Consider the following 24,512-nt stretch of genomic DNA (forward strand, 5'->3'; position numbering starts at 1 on the left):
ATGCATCCTAATGCCTATAAGCTATCTTGAGAAGATTCACAGCCACTTAAACTGGCACTGTTCTTTAAATCCAGCTGTTTGAATGTGTAATTGTCAGAAAAGTTTCAGACCTTTTTCATTTAATCTTTCAGAATCACATATGAAAATCCAATGATGAGTTAGAAAAAGCTAGTAAACATATGCCAATTCATTTATTATTCCCTAGTGCAAGGATACCTAGATCTGCTGCTTTACAATTAATAATTGGCATTTGGTGGTATGATGGAGACCAGTATTATTCTGTATGCTGATATTTGCATTACATTATAAACAGACTGATATAAGGGACTCCAGGCTTATTGCTTGTGTAGCTAGTGACCTAAGTTCTATATTAATTATAATAATAATATCAATAAAAAATCTTTACCTCTGAGTCAAAACTGGAAAATGTGAGGCTATTCTATCTGTAGGAAAAAAAATCTTCATAACAACTGATTGTTTCCATATGCTACTACCTGTTATTTAAACCACTCATATAGAAATCATTAGATATAGATATAATTTACACAATAGACTGTAGAGTGAGCCCCCCAAATAAAAAGCTTTTAACCAAGTCCTTCTTTAAATATGTATCTGCAGGCATTATGGAGTGATTCATCCTTAAAGTTCACGGTAGACGCACTGAAGTATACTCTTACTTTAGCTTTGCTCTTACTCTACTGTCTGTCTAAAAGCTATAATACAGGCAGTCCCCTGGTTATAAACAGGATAGGGTCTGTAGGTTTGTTCTTAAGTTGAATCTATTTGTAAGTCGGAACAGGTATATTTTTTAAGTGTAGCTCCAGCCAAAAAAGCAATTTTTAAGCTTTTTGGATAGCATAGGGAAGGGTTAACACCCTTGTAATTTTTGTTTTGCTGTCTGTGGCCCTGTTCAGAAGATTTCACCTCACTTTCTGTCCCTGTGACAATTGGATTTTGAAAATTTGGGGTTGTTGTGGAAACAAGGATTGGTGATAAAGCATCAATGGAGCTACCTTTTTCCCATAATAACTCTTACAGGAGTGAATTTCCCTTCCTAGGGGTAGATTTCATCTCACTTCCTGTTGTCTCTGTCTGTTTGTAAGTAGGAGTCGTTTGTAGGTTGGATGTTTGTAACTAGGGGACTGCCTGTACTGCTATAAATATGTAAGCGGTTGAATGTCCACAGCCTGTACACAGTTCACTTTAAACTGTAAACCAGAATTTTTATCTCCAAGCTAAATTCAGTGCTTGTGATGCCAAGACATGCACAACCAGGAATAAGTATGTTAACCAATGGTGGTACACATCCCACTCACTGCAAACATACACAAGGAGGGCCAATCACTGGAGCTTTTTGGGGCATATGATAGGTCAAAGCAGTTAAAATAGAAAGTATGTATTAATTGTGCCACCTCATTGGTTAGGGCTTGCAGCCCTTGAAACCCCTCAGCAAATGAAAGCTGTTAACAATAAATTCTCTGTTGATTCTAAAAAGCTGCAGCTGTGGTGAGCAAGATCAGCTGAAAATGCTATAAGGTAACAGTCGAAACAGATGAGTTCTCCAAAGTTACACAGGAAGGGATAATTTCACACAGAGGCCAACTGCTGTACTTTGTCAGACTCATAACTAACGTATTATGGAAAGGAAATGGATTTACACAATTGTCTCCAAAACAGGCACAAAATAGAATAAAACTGTCAGCCTTGCTTGTCCTGAATATAAAATAACACAGCTCTGCAGTAGAGAGAAAAGGTAAAAATATAAGCCAGTGTGGACAACATGCATATAATATAGTCTGATGTTAAGATGCTAAAAAAAAAAAAATATTCAGCACAGGTAGCTGGAGATGCAGTACAAGGGTTAAGCCTAAAAAAGGCTGTCTTGTTGAGCAGTTTTCTGCTTGGATCAGTGCATCCCTAAGCACTTCCACAGCCCTTTTATGTTTGATTGACAGGAGATATTTCTAATGCATATTAAAAATAAACAAACACTGGCTACTTTAGCTGTTAGCTTGTAAGATTTTGTATCGGGGTCTCATTGATAGGCAGCACTAAGCCAGTTCATTTGTTATTCAAAGATGCCTTGTGTACATCTTTACAGAGCTTCCTGCAGCTCTCTAATGTGCAAATTGTACATATCCACTGCATACATCCATGTTTTTTATGCTTTAATGCATATTTAAATGCTTGCGCTCTTATTTATATGTTTGCTTGCCTAGACAACTGGTCACATTAGCCCAATTTTAGCAGTGTTGCACTGACCAACACAACATTCAAAAGACCTGCATTGAGTCTGTCATTGGAACTTCAATATCTTAATAACAGCTGTGGAGTCCTGTCAACAGGCAAATATGGTAATTAAAACAGCTCTGAGAAAAAGATGGCTTGCAGCAAAATTAATTCACTCAAAAATAATCACAATAATTCATTGTAATGTTCACCAGATGTCTGATACACCTGTTCGTTCTGTTATTGTTGGATGATTATTCTGAATGGAGGTGATGTCTGCTCATCCAAAAGTCTGAACACAGCCATTTGTCCTGGAATACAACTAGTAAAAGGCAACGAGTGATTCCACGGTACTCCAAATGAATTGATGTGGCTTTGAAGTTATGTAAAGAAAGTTAAAAAGCAGTCAAAATAAGTTGTAAGAAGAAGCTGAATTTGCTTGACTTTAAACTAGTTATTAGCCTGGTAATTAAAGTGGATACACTATGTCCCCAGAGTTGATTGTTTTACTTAGGTCCCATTCCTTCTGGATTTTTGTGTTTCATCTACATTTCATTCGATTTCTATCAGTTCCATCGGTTTTCATGCTTTTTTTATCTGGCATCTACTTACCTTGAATGTTCCTGTTATGATGCAACGGATGTTAAAAGCACCATCATGAACCAGACTTTACCGGAAAACATTTCTTGGACACACAAGTTACCTGGCTGACTATGGCTTTATTGTTTTGCATTAAAGACCAATAACAAGCATATAAAGTTAGCAAAAGCTCAGAAGTATGTTTTTGCCTTCTTAAAGAGGAACTACGCTGTATCTGAGCACCACAAACCAAAAAATGCTATTTAATTAATCTTTAATATTCAAAGCAAACTCATGAATCCATCCATGTCTGCATGCTTTATTTTGTTAGAAATCATTTTGAAAAACACCCCCTAGCATTTATGGCCATGGCCATTTTGAGTAAGGGCAGACGATTATGTAGCATTTACTTTCTGGAAGGCATCTGCCTTTCGCTCAGGCATGCAGGCAAGAAGGTGTGCTTAGCTGAGAAAACCCCTCCTCCTCTCCTGAAGACTTCTGGGATGTTTGACATCATTTGCTTTGGCCTGGAAACCAGGAAGTAACTAAATTAATGTAAAACAGTTTAAAACAAGTAAATATGATATACTATGATATACACCTATCTATTTACTAATGCTAGCAGCATAATGATAAAAAATAGTTAATGTTGATTGAGAGAGTAAAGTTCCACTTTAATTTGGGTTACATTAAATAATCAAGATGGCTAGTTTGACAGGCAGGCATCAAACCTTTTTTTTTCACGTCAGCAAGTTACTGTAACTCAATGTTTCTTTCAGGAAAGGTTTTCTTTAGGCCTTTTTTCTCTAGGCTGAAGAAAATTTGCACTAAATGGATTTAATGCTTGTTTTGTCTCAAGATAAAGAAATAAAGTGAAATACTTACCTTACTCCTTGCTCCAGTAGGCCTTCTTTTTTGTAAGACCAGTTCTCGGAAGCCAATCCACTTCACTGCCAGGCTGGTCACAGCTTTCCGCTGTAATCACATACAATGCCACTGATCCCGCATTCTATGTGATGATGCCAAGGGCCCCCTCACAACCTGGTAGTGTTGGAGAGCCAATGAGAGTGACGGTTGCCAGAGGACAGAGGAATAAGGTAAGAAATTCACCTTGTTTATCATTCCTTAGAAAAAGTGAGTATTTAACTAGCAGTTTGGAGAGTCATTTTTTGCTAGCCCTGAAATGGTTTTAAACTCCAAAAACATATAAAACTTCTTAAAGAGGAGCTCCAGGCTCCTTCAGAAAAAAATAAAAGTCAGCAGCTACAAATACTGTAGTTGCTAGCTTTTAATATAAGGACACTTACTTGTCCAGGGATCCCTCGATGTTCTCACCTGAGTCAATTCTTCAATCAGCTTCAGGTGCAGGCACCGGCATCTCTAGCAAGGAAAACAGGAAGTGAAGCCTTGCGGCTTCACAGCTTGTTTCTTCCTGTGCATGTGCGATTCATGCTGCACCTTATGATTGGTCCCATAGTCTTCTAGGACCTGTGATGTGTCTGTAGGGGAAGGAGGGAGGCCAAACTTCAGGCTCAGTTCACCACGGTGATCTGAGCTGGAAGAGGGAGTGAGGTCAAAACCAGATACCCGCTCTTCCCCAAAAAGTGCCAAAATTGGCAGTGGAGGGGGGAGGGTACAAACATGCTTTAATTACCTCTATTAACTAGCTGTGCACTTTTTACATAAAGCTTTCCTCTAAAAGAAATATGTGGATCCTGCAGTTCTTAGGCCTTCTTCCTTCTTGGTGAAAATGACCTGCATTAATGTAGTAATACTATACATGGCTTTCTTGCTAGGTCACGTGATTGCTGTTATTATTATCACTATAGCATTGCCAGGGTCAGGAGTGGAGCTAAACCAAAACGCATCACATTTGGTGCAATTTCATGTTAGATTCTGCACCCCATCTCTACTGGCCCATTTAGAGCAGAGTATGTTGTCAATCAGGCCTATGCCCTGCTCCTTAGGTGGATCAATGCTTGACTGACAGCACACTCCACTCTGAATGGTCTGGAACGTAGGATGTGTAATAGCTAAAGCATTGTCACAAAACGCACTGAGCTCTGCCCCCGACGTAGGCGGTGTTGTGATGATAGTAAGAACAGTGAAATCCTGTGACATAGGGAGGAACAGCAAATAAGGTACAAACAACAGGATATTTAAAGTTCTTTGTGTATAAATCTGTAGCTGGAGGGGAAGTAGAAATTGGGTTTAGAACCACTTTAAAGAAACACAATCTTTTTCTAGGAAGGGATTCTAAAATAGGAGAGAAAGAAATTAATTCTATGCCAAATAGAAGTGTAATTATAACTATATTCCCTAGATATTATTGTAGTTAATCTAGCAGATAGCCTCTGTTCAGCACACGGTGCACACCACAACATAAAACCAGGTCTGACTGCAGGAGAGAACAGAAATATACCTTATTCAAGAATTCAATAACAAGTCTCATGCTAGCAAAACTAGTAACTTGTGGTTATAGGCAAGTTAAATCCTTAATGTACCAAAAAAATGTTGTGAAAACTCTTACCATGGCTACAGCAGCTGCACATGTTTATAGGAGACGCAGCTTACATATATATATATATATATATATATATATATATATATATATATATATATATATATATATATATATATATATATATGTATAATTTAAAAAATCCCTTCTGCTGATAGGAGGATGTGCACACCCAGATAAAAGACTCATAGATGAAAACCAGTTGATAAAAAAAGCATAAAAATAATAAATGTGCCTGCGCTGAAAAATGTACTAAAATAACGTGCATATATAGTAAATTAATCCACTATAAATGAGCTGTGAAATCATATATGTATACTATAAAGGTGCAAAATTAAGCCTCAAAGTGCATATAACATTGTGCAAAAAACAATATAACCCATTGAAAGTGCACCATGCATAAATAAAAACAACAACAAGTGCACAGGTAACCTGTGTATTGCAAGTGTCCAGCTCAATCCACGGGTTAAAATCCAAATAAATGTATGTAAACAGTGTCCATAAGAAAAAAGTTCCTCCGAGATCTTCTAAAAAGGTGCTCAAATCACAGCAAACAATACGTGCTCTCCCGTGACACCCCACATGTGCTTGCGCTCACCTCTACTCGTGTGACCCAGTATTTAAACTGTGTCAAACACGCAGTGGGGCCAATCCTGGGCTCCCTCAGGATGGAATAATAAGAATACAATCCTCACAGGTGCAGTCAGTATCCACATGTATAGGAGAGAAGTAAGAACTCCATAGTGTAATAAAGCAGGGATATTTTATTAAACCAAAAGAAAATCCTCCAGGAGGGTACTCACATTCAGTAGGTGCTTCAGTGCACCAAACTTAACAAGCGTATAAAACAAGCTGCGATCCAGATGGCGTGCGGTGTGGTGTGTAATGTCTCCTCCACTGCTGACAGCTCCGTCCTACCCCTCCCCGACGCGTATTCGGCACAGGGATCACGTGCCTTCCTCTGGGGGAGGCACGTGATCCCTGTGCCGAATACGCGTCGGGGAGGGGTAGGACGGAGCTGTCAGCAGTGGAGGAGACATTACACACCACACCGCACGCCATCTGGATCGCAGCTTGTTTTATACGCTTGTTAAGTTTGGTGCACTGAAGCACCTACTGAATGTGAGTACCCTCCTGGAGGATTTTCTTTTGGTTTAATAAAATATCCCTGCTTTATTACACTATGGAGTTCTTACTTCTCTCCTATACATGTGGATACTGACTGCACCTGTGAGGATTGTATTCTTATTATTCCATCCTGAGGGAGCCCAGGATTGGCCCCACTGCGTGTTTGACACAGTTTAAATACTGGGTCACACGAGTAGAGGTGAGCGCAAGCACATGTGGGGTGTCACGGGAGAGCACGTATTGTTTGCTGTGATTTGAGCACCTTTTTAGAAGATCTCGGAGGAACTTTTTTCTTATGGACACTGTTTACATACATTTATTTGGATTTTAACCCGTGGATTGAGCTGGACACTTGCAATACACAGGTTACCTGTGCACTTGTTGTTGTTTTTATTTATGCATGGTGCACTTTCAATGGGTTATATTGTTTTTTGCACAATGTTATATGCACTTTGAGGCTTAATTTTGCACCTTTATAGTATACATATATGATTTCACAGCTCATTTATAGTGGATTAATTTACTATATATGCACGTTATTTTAGTACATTTTTCAGCGCAGGCACATTTATTATTTTTATGCTTTATATTACACGATATGAAACGTGGTTGAGTGTTTGCTGCTAATTAATTAATGATTGTCACCCCTTAGAAGCATTGATCCATTTGTGGCTCGCAGGAAATTCCCATTTTTTGATAAAAAAAGCATATGGCTGTTGACCTATCAATGACACCTATGTAATCCTTCTCATAATTGTGTGTCATTATAATGTGCTAAAGCATGGCTCTCTTACTGGCACTTGACCTTATGCCTAAGGTTTCCATGATTTCCCTGCTGAGCTGGCTTGTTCTGGGAAATTGTGGTCAGCATGGTATAAAATTGTTAGGCTTGAATAATAATGAACTTTTAAATAGAAATGGTCTTCATGAACACATCTCTGAATGCATTTAAAATAGGATTTATACAAAAATACAGTTATCATTTCTTACAGTAGCCTTAATGTGAACTTGGGCTTTACTCCTGGTAAGCTACATTTTGCTACTAGTAGCTTGCAGAGGATTAATTTCTCTCTCCCTGCCCCCATGGGTGCCTGCATGCCCAATCACCAAAATGCAGCACTGTCACATATGAGGAAGGGGTCACATGCTACTTTTACTCAAAAGTACTAGGTATATCTCTAACTGGCTAAATTGAGTGATATGGGAATAAAGGGAAACTTAGTATTTACTGTATATCTGTGGAGGGCAGCTGTTAAGAAGCCATTTTGCTTTGCACTGCAATGACTCGCTAGAACAGCCTCTCTCATTTTTTTTTTTTCTTGTACAGAGCAAACCTTGAATTAGATTTTAGTCTTTGTTGAACCTTTGCAAAAAACTATTTTAACTACAGCTAAGGGTACATTGTGATCAATATATTTTGGATAATACATAAAAGGTATGGGCATACCTAGTGTAATGACACCCAGAAAGGGTCATACTTAAACATCTCTTGTGACAACATTCAGCAATAACCATGACACTGATCAAGGAACCCCTAGTAACCACCAAAGGAAACCCATGATTCCATTGAACCCTGATTGAGAAAGGCTACACTAGAATGACCGCTCTAAAGCCAGCCATTTTTTAAAACAAATAAACAAAGGTAGCTCCCATATTTCTGCCCTCAAAAGAGCAATTTGGGGCCATGGAGGTATGTTTGTAATCTTATGTATAAACACAATCTTAAATTCCACAGGATTTGAAAAGAATTACCTTTATTTCAAGATCACAATTGTGTTTCTAAAATACATATAAGAAACCAAAGGAGAGTAAAGTGCAGACTGCAAACTGTTGAAACCTCACAGACTAATGCCCCGTAAACAGGATCTGACTTTCCAACAACAAAACCGTGGATTTTTGTTCAAAGGATGTCGGCTCCAACTTGTCTTGCACACACACGGTCACACAAATGTTGGCCAACAATTATGAACCTAGTGACGTACAAGACGTACGTGATGTCTCCATTACGAATGCTAGTTTTACAAGACCGAGTGCTTCTGGCTCCTACTTGATTCCGAGCATGCGTGAACTTTTGGGCGACGGACTTGTGTGCACACGATCGGAAAGTCCAACAACAAAGTTTTGTTGGTGGAAAATTTGAGAACCTGCTAGCCAACATTTGTTGGCGGAAAGTCAGACAACAAATGTTCGATGGAGCATACACACGGTCGGACTTTCAGCCAACAAGCTCGGATCCAACATTTGTTGTTGGAAAATTCGATCGTGTGTACGGGACATAAGACTAGTGGTTAGGGAACACAGAGGGGTTGATTTGCTAAAGGCAAATAGGCTGCTCACTTTGTATTGGAAGTTGCACTTTAGAAGGGAATTTTCTCCAAAGCTTAGTGAATGTGGTGAAATTTCAGTTTGCAAAGAATACCCAATCACCTGCAAGGGAACTTAAAATAATTATATAATTGTTTGCTTGCACAAGATTGACTGAAGGAGGTCAGCAGCGCTCCATCTCATTTACTAAGCTCTTGGGGAAATTCCTTGCAAAAAAATGTTGTGAAATCTCATACCATGGCTACAGCAGCTGCACATGCTTATAGGAATACAAAGTCTACTTGTCTTTAGTAAGTCAACATAGAGAGTGTCAACACACTACATATAGCACCTTACCACTCCTCACTTGAAACTCTAAAATGCTAAATAATATTGATTTCATACATTTTTATTGAGGTATTTTCACAAAAAAGCACATAGAGGCCCTCCTGAGCCATAACATCACACCTTTGGAATAGCATTATAACATGACAACAAGCTAACAGCAGAATACTTTTTTTAATGTACGTTACTTCTCTGAAATCAAAATTAAAACAGCAATAAGACTGACCTTCATAGGTAGAACGGAACCCTTGAGCACTGACTGCGTAGTCTGACACCAACCAAAGAGTTAGAAGGTTCCCACTGCTCACAATCGGGGCAGGAAGATGAAAACCTGTCAACCTGGAAAATGAACAAAAGACATTTTTATTATCAAAGTTATACAAGTACTAGTTTTTTTTTTGTAGAGTTTAAATCAGGCGAATTTCTCTACTCATTTTCTGTTTTATTCCTACTATAAAATATAACAAAATGGACTTAATTATATTAGTATATTATATATTCTGCCAAAATAGTGTGATAGGATTTCACAGCATATTTAACAAAGGCATTTTTTTTTGTTTAATAAATTTTTATTAAAGAAAAATATAGCAAATATACAATTACAACACAAAATAGAGAACAATTCTATTTTTACAATATCATAGGCTATAGTACTCATAGAATCCATCAACTAGGAAATCACAGTATGTACATCCAGAAAAATGCATATAATCAACGTAACAACTTAGTGGAAACAGGATGTTAACTAGGTGAGCACTATATTCTAAACATAGTTGAGTATTAAATATTGTTTTGGCTTAATAAAGATATACATTAAGAAAAAATGGTAGCAGAGAAAGAGAGAATAGACGAGAAAGAAAGTAGGGGAGAAGAAAGAAATAAAAAGAGGAAGAAATGAAGGAAGATGTGGTTAAGGGGGGGGGGGGGGGGTGGGGATAGAGGGTTGCTGGCATGCAAGGCTATGTATTGAGAGGAGGAGAGGAGTAGCATAATTAGGTGCTAAATGGCTAAGCTAGAGTATTAGGTTCAAGGGGTTAGAGCAATAGATTTGTATATGTGACGGTAGTCTGAAATTTTTTCCAAGGATCCCAAATTATGGAGTGTTTCTGAGAGGTCCCTCTAATATTGCGGATGATACTCTCCATGTGGTGTACATTGTCAACCATTTGTAGCCATGTTTTTATAGATGGAATTTCTGGTTGGCCCCACAAAGTGGGAATTAAGGCCTTCGCAGTATTCAATAAATGAGGAATGATTGAGCGTTTGTACGACTTTATGGGAGTTTTTGTGACATGGAAAAGAATGGCCCACGGGTCATTTGGTATATGAACATCAGCAATCTGAACAATCAGATTACGAATATCACCCCAATATGGTCGAATCAGTGGACAGGACCGCCATATGTGTGCGTGAGTAGCTTTGTTCCCATATCTCCTCCAGCACAATGGGGAACTGGTGGGGAACATTTGGTGCAATCTAGCTGGGGTGTAATGCCACCTAGTGAACAGTTTATAGTTGACCTCTGACATTCTTGAGGCTAAGGACGAGGTGTGGGCTAATAGTAAGATCCTATCCTTTTGGTTGTCAGTCAGGGAAAGATCAAGGTCAGTTTCCCATTTAGCCAAATAAGGGGGGGGGCGGGGTTTTGAAGAGTAATAAGGGCTTTATAAAATAAGGAAATGCTATGTAGAGGAGGGTCTTTTCGATAAAATATTACTTCTATATCGTTTAAACCACTAACGCCCCTAAGTGGGGTAGGAAGAGAACTTAAGAAGTGTTGTATTTGGTGGTATCTCCACTTGTCTAGGAATGTGGCAGATTTAGGAGCGAGGATCACAGGTAATGGTTTGAGTACGTTGCCATTTAAAATGTGATGTAGTAGAAGAGGTTCTTCTGACCTCCATGTTTTAAAACCTGGATCCAGAAGGCCTGGCAGAAAGTATGTATGATTAAGGAGAGGTAATAAAGGGGAGTCATAGCTCCAGGAGAATTTTTTATGTATAGCGTCCCATACATCTAAAGAGGAAATGGTAAGGGCTGAGGTAGTACGAGCAAGGTTCCTACGGGAGCAGGGTATCCAGGGAGCCATTGAAAGATCCACACCACTCAAGAAATACTCAATTTGTACCCATAGCTTAGAGTTAAGGGCATATTTCCATTCAGCTAGTCTGGCCAATACAGTTGCTTGATAATATGCTTTGAAATTGGGGAGTGCCAGACCACCTGAGCATTTGAAATGAAACAATAACTCTCTGGATATTCTAGGGTGTCTGTCCTTCCATATAAAGCAGGAAATCATGGATTGTAAAATGGTAAAAAATTCCACTGGAACACATAATGATAGCATTTGAAATAGAAAGAGGATGCAAGGTAATATGTTCATTTTAATTACATTAATCTTCCCTAACCAGGTATGGGACAAGTTAGACCATTTTCGTAGGTCGGCTCTGATTTTGTTTAGAATGGGAATATAATTGTATCAAAAAAGGGATTAAAGATTAGGAGTAAGATAAGCACCAAGGTATTTCATACAATTTGATTCCCATTTAAAGGGAAAGAGGGGTTTGAGAGAGAGAGTCTCAGACTTAGGGATGTTAATGTTTAAAATTTCGGATTTAGATTAAAAGCCTAGAAAAGGTTCTAAAGTAATAGCAAAAAGAAGGGGAGAGAGGGGGCATCCCTGCCTGGTTCCGTTATGTAAGACAAAGGGGTCACTCAGTGTTCCGTTAATCCTGACTTGAGCAGAGGGATTAGAGTAAAGGGAAGAGATATGATGGAACATTTTAGGGCCCATGGATATGAGAGAACCAGTGCGCAAAACCACAATATGAGTAAAGGATTAGTAAAACTGACGGTAAAGTACCCGATGGAGAGCCGCTCACATAGATAGGTTCACTCAGTTCCCCAAAAAACAACTATAAAATAAAAATATGTGGCGCTATTCCATCAATCAGTAACAGTACAAAGTGTGATGAAGTAGGCAGAATATACACCACCTCATGTGGTAATATGCCAAGCAAAAGTGACTAATGGCCACGAATTGATGCCACCATACAAGAATTGATCAATAGAAGCGGATGCAATTCTGCGATAAGAAAAATAAAATAAAAAATATAATAAAAGCAATTAAATAGAAAGTGACACAGTGCTAGATGAGATAAACAATCACCCCTCAATAGGTGAAAGAATAATTGCGGATCTGAAAAAAAGACTTCCCAAGTGAATGCTCACAACCAAAATTCATATATGAAGTGGAAGCAATTAAATGCAAAGTGACTCAGTGCTTAATGAAATAAAACGATCACCCCTCGTTAGGTGAAACAATATATATCTGTGAATAAGGAAAAAATGCCTTCCCAAATAAATTGCTCACAACCAAAGTTCATACACAAGTGATACCGGTGGCTCAAAATTAATCTCTAGAAATCAATAATAATGCTAATAAAGAATGAATACTGATGATAAAAAATAAATAATAAATAAAGTCGCTTCTTCTACGTGAGCTAAAAAAAAAAAAAAAAAAAAAAAAATAGGCAGTGATAAAGTGACATATAGTGCAAAATAAATTATTGAGATCAGCACCAAATATGTGCATAGATTGCAAAATAGTAAAAAATATTGACCAAATTAAATAATGAAATCATGCCATAATAATTAATAAATGCAGTAATAAAATAATGAAATAATCAATAATGATGGGACAGCTAATCCCACAATAGAGATGCTGTCCCAGACAGTGACAATAGTGCAATAATGTCCATACAAAAGTGCAGTAGTGATGAGTGATTTCCACAAAGAGTCTTTAGACACAGTGCAAAAAATGTGCAGTGACTGGTGATTTTTCTTCTATGCACGTTCTAGTGCATCTCCCATGTGTTTCCCCCAGCCTCTCACCTCCAACAACGGCCCCCAATGGGCCTAGTAGAGCGGGTGAATAATTCTAGGAGAGGATGTATTTCCTGCAGCGTGTCTTTAAACATCCAGTAGGTTTGTCTCTCTGCAACTCATCCCACAGCTCTCAGCACTCTCAGCGGTCCCAGCAGTTTTTAAGAGCAAAGAAAAGAAAAGATCCCTTTGATAAAGTCACGTGCTGTGACGCAACGCGTCAGGGTAGGAGGAGTCAGGTGCCGACGCTTCTCGGGGACGGCCGAACCCGGAAGCTTCCCTCACAGTTACTGTTTGCTGTTTATCTCAATGTAAGTTACTATGTTTTTTTAATAAATGAGCTTCTAAATACTACACCATGAGATCTTTTCTTTGCTCTTAAAAACTGCTGGGACCGCTGAGAGTGCTGAGAGCTGTGGGATGAGTTGCAGAGAGACAAACCTACTGGATGTTTAAAGACACGCTGCAGGAAATACATCCTCTCCTAGAATTATTCACCCGCTCTACTAGGCCCATTGGGGGCCGTTGTTGGAGGTGAGAGGCTGGGGGAAACACATGGGAGATGCACTAGAACGTGCATAGAAGAAAAATCACCAGTCACTGCACATTTTTTGCACTGTGTCTAAAGACTCTTTGTGGAAATCACTCATCACTACTGCACTTTTGTATGGACATTATTGCACTATTGTCACTGTCTGGGACAGCATCTCTATTGTGGGATTAGCTGTCCCATCATTATTGATTATTTCATTATTTTATTACTGCATTTATTAATTATTATGGCATGATTTCATTATTTAATTTGGTCAATATTTTTTACTATTTTGCAATCTATGCACATATTTGGTGCTGATCTCAATAATTTATTTTGCACTATATGTCACTTTATCACTGCCTATTTTTTTTTTTTTTTTTTTTTTTTTTTTTTTTTTTTTTTAGCTCACGTAGAAGAAGCGACTTTATTTATTATTTATTTTTTATCATCAGTATTCATTCTTTATTAGCATTATTATTGATTTCTAGAGATTAATTTTGAGCCACCGGTATCACTTGTGTATGAACTTTGGTTGTGAGCAATTTATTTGGGAAGGCATTTTTTCCTTATTCACAGATATATATTGTTTCACCTAACGAGGGGTGATCGTTTTATTTCATTAAGCACTGAGTCACTTTGCATTTAATTGCTTCCACTTCATATATGAATTTTGGTTGTGAGCATTCACTTGGGAAGTCTTTTTTTCAGATCCGCAATTATTCTTTCACCTATTGAGGGGTGATTGTTTATCTCATCTAGCACTGTGTCACTTTCTATTTAATTGCTTTTATTATATTTTTTATTTTATTTTTCTTATCGCAGAATTGCATCCGCTTCTATTGATCAATTCTTGTATGGTGGCATCAATTCGTGGCCATTAGTCACTTTTGCTTGGCATATTACCACATGAGGTGGTGTATATTCTGCCTACTTCATCACACTTTGTACTGTTACTGATTGATGGAATAGCGCCACATATTTTTATTTTATATTTTAGGGCCCATACCGAAGTGGCGTAAGGTCAACTTAAGGTACTCCCAGTCCACCCTATCGAAAGCCTTCTCTGCATCGGTGGAAAGGAGTAGGGTGGGCTGGGAGCACAGCTGAACATATTGAATTAGGGAAATTGCACGAAGGGAATTATCTTTTGCTTCTCTAGCAGGTATGAAACCTGATTGGTCTGCCGAGATCCATTTTGGTATAAGGGGGAGTAAGCGGTTTGCCATAACTTTGGCAAATAATTTAATATCGACATTTATTAACGATATTGGTCTAAAACTGTTCCAGGGGCTTTACCAGAGGGGGAGGACTTCAATGCTGTCTGAAATTTCTCAACCGAAAAGTCTTCCTCCAATTCTTTAAGGACAGATATGGGTAATTTAGGAAGATTTGCCTCTTTCAGGTAAGAAAGCATACGAGTCCTTCTCTCCTTATGAGGGAGAGAGGACAAGTCATTTTTGACGTTATATAGGTCCGCGTAATAATCTCTAAAGGCTTTAGCGATATCTGGAGTTGCATGAGCCAATTCACCCGACGAAAGCTTAATTTTGGGGATAAATGATTGCGACTCTTTAGTCTTTAGTGATCTAGCCAACAATCTACTTGGTTTGTTCCCCCCATTCGTAAAATTTCTGTGACACACGTTGGAACCTTCTCTTGGTGTCTAGATTAAGGATGGACTTCAATTCCTCACGTTTAAGTGTGAGAGATTGAAGGTGTTCAATGTGTAAAGAAAGTTTATGCTGTTTGTCAAGAGCCGCTATCTGTTGTAAAACCTGGTCAAATTGTTGACCATGCTCTCTTTTAATACGAGCACCAAGCTCAATGAGCCGGCCTCTGATAGTAGCCTTATGAGCTTCGCAAACGATAGAAGGGGAGGTGTCAGAGGATTTGTTTTCCTTAAAGTACTGTGATAAATGAGAAGCCAACATAGAAACCTCCACTTCGTTAGAGAGAAGGGAATCATTGAGCTTCCAGTTGGTGGTATGTCTGGGTAGGGAGGGCATGGTCAATGTCATTGACACAGGTGCATGGTCTGAAATTGATGCGATGCCAATGTGAGCAGAGTGTAGGAGGGGGAGATGAAAATGGTCTAAGAATATATTGTCTATTCTGGAGTATGATAGATGTGTTGAGGAATAGTGTGAGAAATCCTTCTCCTTGGGGTGAAGAAGGCACCAGACATCCATCAATTGATGATCAAGAAGCCGTTTTTTCACAAATTTCAGTCGCTTGAAAGAGATATTAGAACGGCTTCATGAAGTATCAATAGTGGGGTCTAATAGCATGTTTATATCCCCTGCTAAAATAGTGAGTCCCTTAGCAAAGTGTGACAACTTAGTCAATATTTGGGAGAGAAAGGCAGGCTGGTTATGGTTCGGGCAGTATATATTTGCAAGCGTGCATTGAACATTTCCAATAAATCCCTTAAGAAAAAGAAAGCGACCATGGTCATCAGCAAGCATATCAGATAGCCTAAAGGATACACTTCTACAGAAGCCAATGGCTACTCCCTTGGCCTTGTTGGTGTCCGATATAGTACCACTGCGGAAAGTTAGGTGAGGTTAATTTAACCGGTGTCGTGTGAGTTAGGTGTGTTTTCCAAAGAAAGGCAATGGAACAAGTGGCTTGTTTCAGTTCCCGATATAATTGGTGTCGTTTAGCAGTGACATTGAGACCCCTAACCTTATAGGATACTATCTTTACCTTAGCCATTTAAAAATATAATGAGGGCCTTCAGCCTATCTTGTCATGCATGCCAGCAGAGAGGGGGAAGTGGGGGGAAAGAAAAAATGAAAAGAGAATAGAGAGAGAGATAAGGGGAGGAGGAAGAAGATAAACATATATGGAAAGTATACATGTAAATCAAAAATCTTGTGGGAAACGAGTAAATATCACGCAGAAATCTGCAGTGGTCCCATTGGGGAAAGAGAGAGCGAAAGGCCATCCTATTCCTTGAACAAGGATTGAATAGGACAACTTCAGGGCCGTTCACACTCACCAACTCCAGAAGGAGATGGGGGCGGGGTTACGCTGTAGGGGATAGGTAGTGAGGGGAGTGCGCCTCAACAGCACGCGGCCTCTATAAGAAAAACAAATAACTTGCCATCAACCAGAGAGCAATGAGTTCCAGTTAGAAATATGAAAACCCAAAAAAGTAGAACCAGGAACATTTGGGGATTGGGTCCTGCCAGCCTGGAAGTTCCATGGGTGAGAGATGTAGGTCCTGCAAGAAAGTTGGAAGTTCCTCAGGAAATCTCAATGTATGGGAACGGCCATTTTTTGTAGCAATCAGGCAGGCAGGAAAGCCCCATCTGTATGTGATTCCGTCGGAACATAGATGGTCCAAAAGCGGTTTTAGGGCTCTACGGCGATCCAAAGTATCTTTGGAGAGATCTGGATAGATGGTGATGGTAGCCCCATCAAAGTCAATGTTAGGTAAGCCTCGCATCTTCACCATGATAGCATTTTTATCTTCAAAGTAATGCAGACGGCAGATAACATCCCTGGGCTGGTCTGAGTTAGCGTTACGGGGTCGTAAGGCCCGATGCACACGGTCAAAGCATAACGGTGCAGTGACAGGGTTCCCCAGAATGGTATTAAAAATGCCTCTTATAGAATGTTCAAGGTCAGTGTCTCCAATGGCTTCCGGCAGAACTCTAACTCGAATATTAATTCTGCGGTTACGATTTTCGAGGTCTTCAAGCTTGTATAAAGATGCACGGTGGGCAAAAGCCATCTTGCAATTCTTTAATGGCTAATGTCTGCGTGTCCTGTCGCTGCTCCGCTTCCTCTACCCTGACCAAGATATGTGACATATCAGATCTAACGGCAGTTATTTCTTTTTTGATGGATTTCTCCAAACTGTGAAACATACCTGCAAGTTCTTTTTTGAGACCGCTCAAAAGTGCAGACATTTCAGAACCCGCGGGGGATCCAGGATCATCCATAAGATCAGAGCAATAGTTGGATCCCGGAGAACTCTCCCTCACAGAGGCAGCGCGGGATGATGGAGAGGCACTTGTTCTCGAGGTTCTGGCTTGGTCACCACGTGCGTTGGCCAGGTATTGCTGAATAGAACCTGTAGAGACTGGAATAGAGAGTGATCTCTTGTTTGGACATGGGGCAGAACGGAGATTAGGTGTTTTGGCGGGCATAACTGAAGCTAGATGGCCGATGCCCTCACATCTGGGCGATATTACGCATTCATCAAAATGTTGTTAGCACATAAGGGGGATCCCATGTAGGCAGAACTTAGATACCAGTAAATGTACTCCAACAACAGCAGGAAAGAGCAAGATAAATTATCGTGATTAAATATCCTGGGAACAGAGGCTATGGAGGCGATATGTAAGCTGAGGTTAGATCAGGTAGAACTGGGAGCACAGAGATGGCCGTTTGTCTCCGGGAGCAGGCCTGAGCCGTGGACTTTCCCAGCGACAGTGGCCGGCCGGGAGCTACGGTATTATGCAGGCCTCTTAAGATATCGCAAAGATCCAAATTCAAAGTAACAATAAGTATACAGACCAGCTTTATATATGGGGGATGAGTGCAGTGGGAAAGTTTTAATGAGATAGTCAATGGAGCAGAGTGGCTGGAGGAGTACTTGGAGCACCAAGATGGCCGCCGACCTCCAGAAGTAGGCCGAAGACGGGGACTTTCCTAACGGCTGTAACCGGCCGGGTGAACGCCGTTGCTAGTAAAGGATGTAGACTCGTGAGTGAGGGGGAGAGCTGTTACTCACTGTGTCCCAATGAGGGGCAGATCCACTGTAGGTCGGCTCCCGGATCTTAGGTAGTGCAGATCGGAGGCTCCTAGTAATCAGCAGGCTGCAAGATGATGTTAGGCCTCCATGGAGCCGGGCAGAGGGGCCGGGCTCACTAGCAATACACTGGCGCCGTTTTCTTCTATTCTCCTGAAAGGCAGAGGGCTGCCCGCCCGGGATGAACGTCTATACGGTGCCCGGTTCACAGGGAAGGAGTGCCGGAGGTAACGATCGGGCCGTAGGCCCCAAGATGGCGGTGGGCTTCTCTGGTGTGGAGCGATCTGTAGGCCCAGGATACGGAGGTCAGACAAGGTCAGACAAAGCCGAGAAATAACTCTCCAGCAATGTAGCAGGGTGGCCCAGAAGGTTGTTATGGTGTGAAACTAAGCTCACAGGAGAGGATTGGAGCCTGGATGGTGGCAGATTTTCCAAGCCTTGGAGGAGCTCAGCTGAAACACGTCCTCCACTGTGCACGTCCAGACACGCCCCCCTTAACAAAGGCATGTAGTTCATTTTGAAAGATCAACACCTGCACTGCTAAAACAAAATTTACACAAATTATTGCTAAAAAGATAATTGTGCATCTGTACACAAATGTGCACACAATTACATATAAAACCCTAGGAAATATATTAAATATGTATTTGAGGTAATGGAACTGTATCTACAATAGGTGATTAATGGGGATGGGCCGAAACAGATATCTGTTCGGTTCGCACCAGAACTTTCGAACACCGCGAAAATTCGGACCCGAATAACGAACCCCATTAAAGTCAATGGGACCCAAACGTCAAAAATCAAAAGTGCCCATTTTTAAGGCTTATAGGCAAGTAATTGGGCATACAATGGTTATAGGGGTCTGGTCCCTGCCCTGGGGGACATGTATCAATAAAAAAAAGTTTGTGAAAAACGTCATTTTTAAATGAGCAGTGATTTTCTTATTTTTAAAGTAAAAGCATAAAAATGAAAAATTCCTTCCAATATAGTGCCTGGGGGGGGGCTTAGTCTACCTGTAAAGTGGCAGATCTGTACCATGTCTAGAATCTGCTGCAGCAATAATTGCATTTATAAATCCAAAAAAAATGAAATTTCCCTGAAAGCTGCCATTATTTTGCTCAGCAACAGCTGAGGAGCCAGTGTATAGGATGAGGCCACAATGTAGTGCACTGGGAACAAGATTAGAGATTTTTTGGATACATTCTGGTGTCACTTTGACTTTGGATAGAAGTAACGGGTGCGTGAATATTGGTCTTTGGGTGTCGTGGCGCCATCCCACCGTAACCCTATAAAGGTACTCTTGATGAAAGCAAGAATTGGCCTTGCTGTAAAAAATTGCAATGATATACACCTGTCAAACAGGTGCAGAAAAATTACTCTATGAGTGTTAATTGTGCCTATACCAAAAACATTCTTCCAGATGAAATGATTGAACACCCTCAAACCTAAGCAGCCTCGAAGTCCTGCAGAGATTCCACATCCCAAAAAGACTTAATCAGTGACAACGGCATCAGGGGCTTCATAGTTGGTAATCTAGGACTGATTAATTTTTATAAAAGGCAAATGGTCCACGGAGTCTGTGGACAGATGCGTTCTATGATCAGTAACAAAACCTCCTGCAGCAATGAATGCCCCTTCTGAAAGCACGCTGGATGCAGGACAGCCCAACAACTCATTAGCATACTGGGCAAGTTCTGGCCAGTGGTCTATTTTCATGACCCAGTAAGTCAGTGAATCATCAGTTGGAAAGCTCTCCATGTCTGCTTTGGCCCCGAGGTAATCGTACACCATGTGATGCAGATGCTGCTCATGGGATGTGGAAGCTGACAGCCCTGGGCGGCGAGGACTAAAAAAATTCCGAAATGCCTCACTTAGGCGGACGCCTTCTCCAATGCTCCTCTCTTGACCAACAGAAGACTCAAAACTTCCACGACACTGTAACCTACTGGAGTCAGGAAAAACTTTCAATAAAATCCTCTTTAACATGTCCTCAAGAGATTTTATCTTCTGCACTCTCTGTGGGGACGGGATGAGTTCTGAGACCTTCCCCTTATAACGGTGGTCAAGGAGGGTTGCCAACCAGTAAACATAATTCTCCTTTATGCCACGTATTCTTGGGTCCTTTCGCAGGCTTTGAAGCATGAGGTTTCCCATGCGCCTCAAATTTGCCAAGGCTTGAGAAGCAGACTCCTCGGGGTCACTCAAGATGACAGCATCTGGAACTTCCTCCTCCCAGCCACGTACTACTCCCAAGGGTCTTGGGGTTGGAAAGTCATCGCTTATAGATTGATGCATGTCTTTCGCTTCTTCAAAGCCTATGAGAGTGCCAGAATCCTCCTTATTATCCTCCTCCCCTCTCTTCTCCTGTGTGTTCTGTGACATAGGAATGATGGTGTCTGGATAAAGTGGGCCTTGAGAGGAAAGGAAGTCCTCCTCTTCCTCCTGCTACTCTGCCTCCAGTGCCCTGTTCATAATGCCACGCAGAGTCTGCTCCAGCAGGAACACAGGGATTGTGTCACTGATGCATGCACTGTCACTGCTCACCATCCTTGTGGCCTCCTCAAATGGTGACAATAGAGTGCATGCATCCTTAATGATCAGCCATTGGCATGGGGAAAAAAAAGCTGAGGTGGCCTAAGCCTGTCGTCGTGTCATACTGGCACAGGTACTTGTTGACGGCCCTCTACTGCTCAAAATTCCCAAAGTTGAGTTCCACCTGGTGGGCATGTCACAAATCAGGCGGGTTACGGGCAGGTAGAATTCCCGCTGAATTTCAGCCAACTGAGCACTGGCTGTCTATGACCGCCTGAAATGGCCACAGACTCTTCTGGCCTGCTATAGTACATTTTGCAACCCTGAATATGTACTTAGGAAATGCTGCACTACCAAAATGAGGACATGTGCCAGGCATGGCACATATGTCAACTTTCCCTGTCTAAGGGCGGACAGGAGATTTGAGCCATTATCAGACACCACCATTCCTGGCTCCAGCTGGTGTGGTGTGAACCGCCTCTGGGTCTGTCCCTGCAGAGCTGCAAGAACCTCTGCTCCGGTGTGGTTTCTGCCCCCTAAACACACCAGCTGAATCACTGCATGGCACCTTTTAGCCTGACTCTGGGAATAGCCCTTTGAATGCTTAGGGGGTACCTGGTGTTCATAGGACAATTCTGCAGCGGAGGGCATGGAGGTGACAAAGGAGGAGGAGGAAGGGGTAGAGCTCATAGGTCTGGCATCATCACCCCCAGCTGTATGGAGACATGGGGGCACAACAAGCTGCAGCACCGAGCCCTGTCCTGCATCCTTTCAAGTTGTAAGCAACATTTCCCAGTGAACAAAATATAGTCAGCAATAAGGTGTATTTTATGGCTGATTGCCTTGCCCAACGGTTCCAGAGCATTCCCTTCCACATGGGGGTAGAGAGATGGAACGGCCTTACGTGAAAAGTAGTGGCGACTGAGAACCTGCCATTGTGGTACAGCACATTGTGCAAATTCATGGAAGGGGCAGAATCAACCAGGCTGAAAGGCAGAAGTTTGAGAGCCAACGGCTTTGTCAAGCTTGCATTCAGATGCTGGGCATGTGGGTGGCAGGGACTGTATTTTTTTTCCTGCTGCAGCAGATGGGGCAGAGAAATTTGCCAGCTACAGTTTACAGCTGGTGGTGTGCTGCTGGCAGATGTACTGCTAGGACCTGGGACATCCTGTGCTATACCATCATCCCTGTCAGTGGAAGCTGCTGAGAGGTAATGACTCGGTATTGCAGGGGCAGACTGAAGTGGGTAAGGAGGACAGATTTGTACCCTTTTTGTGTGGCTTTTAGGTGATCTTGCCAACAGGCTGAGTGGTTAAATGCCTTATTAAGCATGTGGTACCCAAATGGTTGGTGTTTTTGCCACGTTTCATGTGCCTGAGACACAGTTTGCAGATAGCAACAGTGCGATCTGCTGCAGATGTGTTGAAAAAGGCCCAGACAGCTGAGCTTTGGGGAGTGGGCCGGGAGATAACAGCTGCAGAATGTGATGGAATAGGGTGGCAGCTCTCTACTCTCTTGATGTCTCCTTGGGGTTGTGCCACCTAACCTTCAGTTTCCTCCTCTGCTCTATCTGGCACCCAAGTTGCATCAGTGACCTCATCATCATCTCCATCTCCTCCATCTTCATCATCACCACTAGAGACAACTTGGCAATACGCTGCGGCGTGGGGAACATGAATGCCAATTTGTCTACCAGTGTTCCTCCCTCTCTCTAGGCTCATGTTCCTGTCATCCTCAACCTCAGAACCAACATCTGAATCCAGTAATGGCTGGGCGTCATCAAGGACTGAATAACTCAGCTGACTCCTCCATGGCTGATGTTGGGGCTATGGCAGAAATAGATGTGGACAAGGAGGCAGGTTTATCCACTCTGGCAACTGCAGGGGACTGCACATTTGTCTCTGCTTGTGTGACAGAGGATGAGGAGGATGAGGAAGGTTTAGTAAGCCAGTCCACCACCTCATCTGCATGCTGTGGCTGGATAGCACTGCAAACTCACTAAACAGAGGAAATGATGCCCTGCCTGAGGACTAACCACTACGTCCACCTTTGCCTGTGGACACATTTGTTGATGGCCCCCTTACAGTGCCAAGGGAACGTCTGCCTCTCTTTGTTGTCCTCCCAGACATTATTGGGAGGGAGGGGCAGTGCTTATATGCAAATGTAAAGAAGAAGTTAAAATCTGTATGTAGATGCACTTTAATCAATCTAAAGAGGTGTTTGGTGCACTTTAATTTGAGTACTCACACTACACAGACACACTCCACGGATAAACTATATTACACTGCAATATTATGCGCCAAACATACAGTGACACACAGAACTATATGGTGTTGAACTGGCAGAAACGCACACAAAACTATATGGCGTTAAACTGGCAGTAATGCACGCAAAACGATATGGCGTTAAACTGGCAGTAATGTACACAGAAGTAAATGGCATTAAACTGGCAGTAACACACACAAAACAATATGGCATTAAACTGGCAGTAATGCACACAGAACTATATGGCATTAAACTGGCAGTAACGCACACAGAACTATATGGCGTTAAACTGGTAGTAACGCACACAAAACAATATGGCATTAAACTGGCAGTAACGCACACAGAATTAATTGGCGTTAAACTGGCAGTAACATACACAGAAGTAAATGGCGTTAAACTGGCAGTAACGCACAAAACTATATGGCATTAAACTGGCAGTAATGCACACAAAACGATATGCCGTTAAACTGGCAGTAATGCACACAGAATTAAATGGCGTTAAACTGGCAGTAACGTAATCAAATAGACAGTGTTCAACCGTCACTACACTGACGCTATCTGAACTGTCCCTACTCTAGCTATATACTATTGTAAAGATTACTGACACACTCTCACTACACTATAACTATATGAGCTGTTTCTACTCTAGCTGCACACTATGCAAAGCTGAATGATGGTCCTCCTCACTACAATCACACTAGACTGACACTAAACTAATATTCTACACTGACAATTGAAGTAAAATATCACAGTATAGCACACTAACTAATAGCACTGAACAGAGCCCTGTTCTACATCTCTCCGCGCCAAAATCACACTGAAAATGGCTGCCACTGAAAGAATACTTTTATACTGTGGGGCGTGAATGAGCCATGATTGGATAAACTTTTTTTTTTTAACTTTTTATTCTAACTAATAACATTTTTCTCTTTCCACTACCTCCAGGTGCAGGGTGTTGTGATGGGGACTAAATGTGCCCCATCGTACGCCAATCTGTACCTGGGGGGTGGGAGGGAGAGATTTTCTCCTCAGATGATTTCTGTAAATTTTTCAACAATGTTTTGATTTGGCGTTGATTCATCAACGACATTTTTGTGGTGTGGACTGGTTCCAAGGAGGAACTTCTTCTCTTTTTGGACAAACTCAAGGCCAATTCATATAATTTTAAATTCACTATGACTTACGATCAAAATATGATCAATTTCTTGAATATTTCTATCTATCTCAATTCAGATGGCACACTTGGTTCCTCCCTATTTAGGAAGTCCTCAGCAGGGAATACCATCTTACACGCGGCCAGCTCCCACCCCAAGTCTTTGGTGGCGAGCATTCCTTATAGTCAATATCTACGAATAAGCCGGAACTGTAGCCATGACCAGGACTTTGAAAAGGAAGCATGGGCCTTACAGTTACACCTGTTGGATAGG

At 41.3% G+C, this 24,512-nt stretch overlaps 1 protein-coding gene across 3 annotated transcripts in view; it reads right to left on the reverse strand.

Moving 5' to 3' along the window:
* The window catches only part of CSMD2 (CUB and Sushi multiple domains 2), a 1,533,565-nt gene that overhangs the window by 1,112,607 nt on the left and 396,446 nt on the right, over positions 1-24,512 (reverse strand). For all 3 annotated transcript variants that reach the window (XM_073615428.1, XM_073615429.1, XM_073615430.1), the window contains exon 3: positions 9,333-9,445. In XM_073615428.1, the coding sequence (XP_073471529.1) occupies positions 9,333-9,445 (113 nt within the window). The remainder of the gene's footprint in view (positions 1-9,332; positions 9,446-24,512) is intronic.

The sequence above is a fragment of the Aquarana catesbeiana genome, linkage group LG02 (genome assembly GCF_042186555.1).
Source record: "Aquarana catesbeiana isolate 2022-GZ linkage group LG02, ASM4218655v1, whole genome shotgun sequence".
In the NCBI taxonomy this organism is placed as follows: domain Eukaryota; kingdom Metazoa; phylum Chordata; class Amphibia; order Anura; family Ranidae; genus Aquarana; species Aquarana catesbeiana.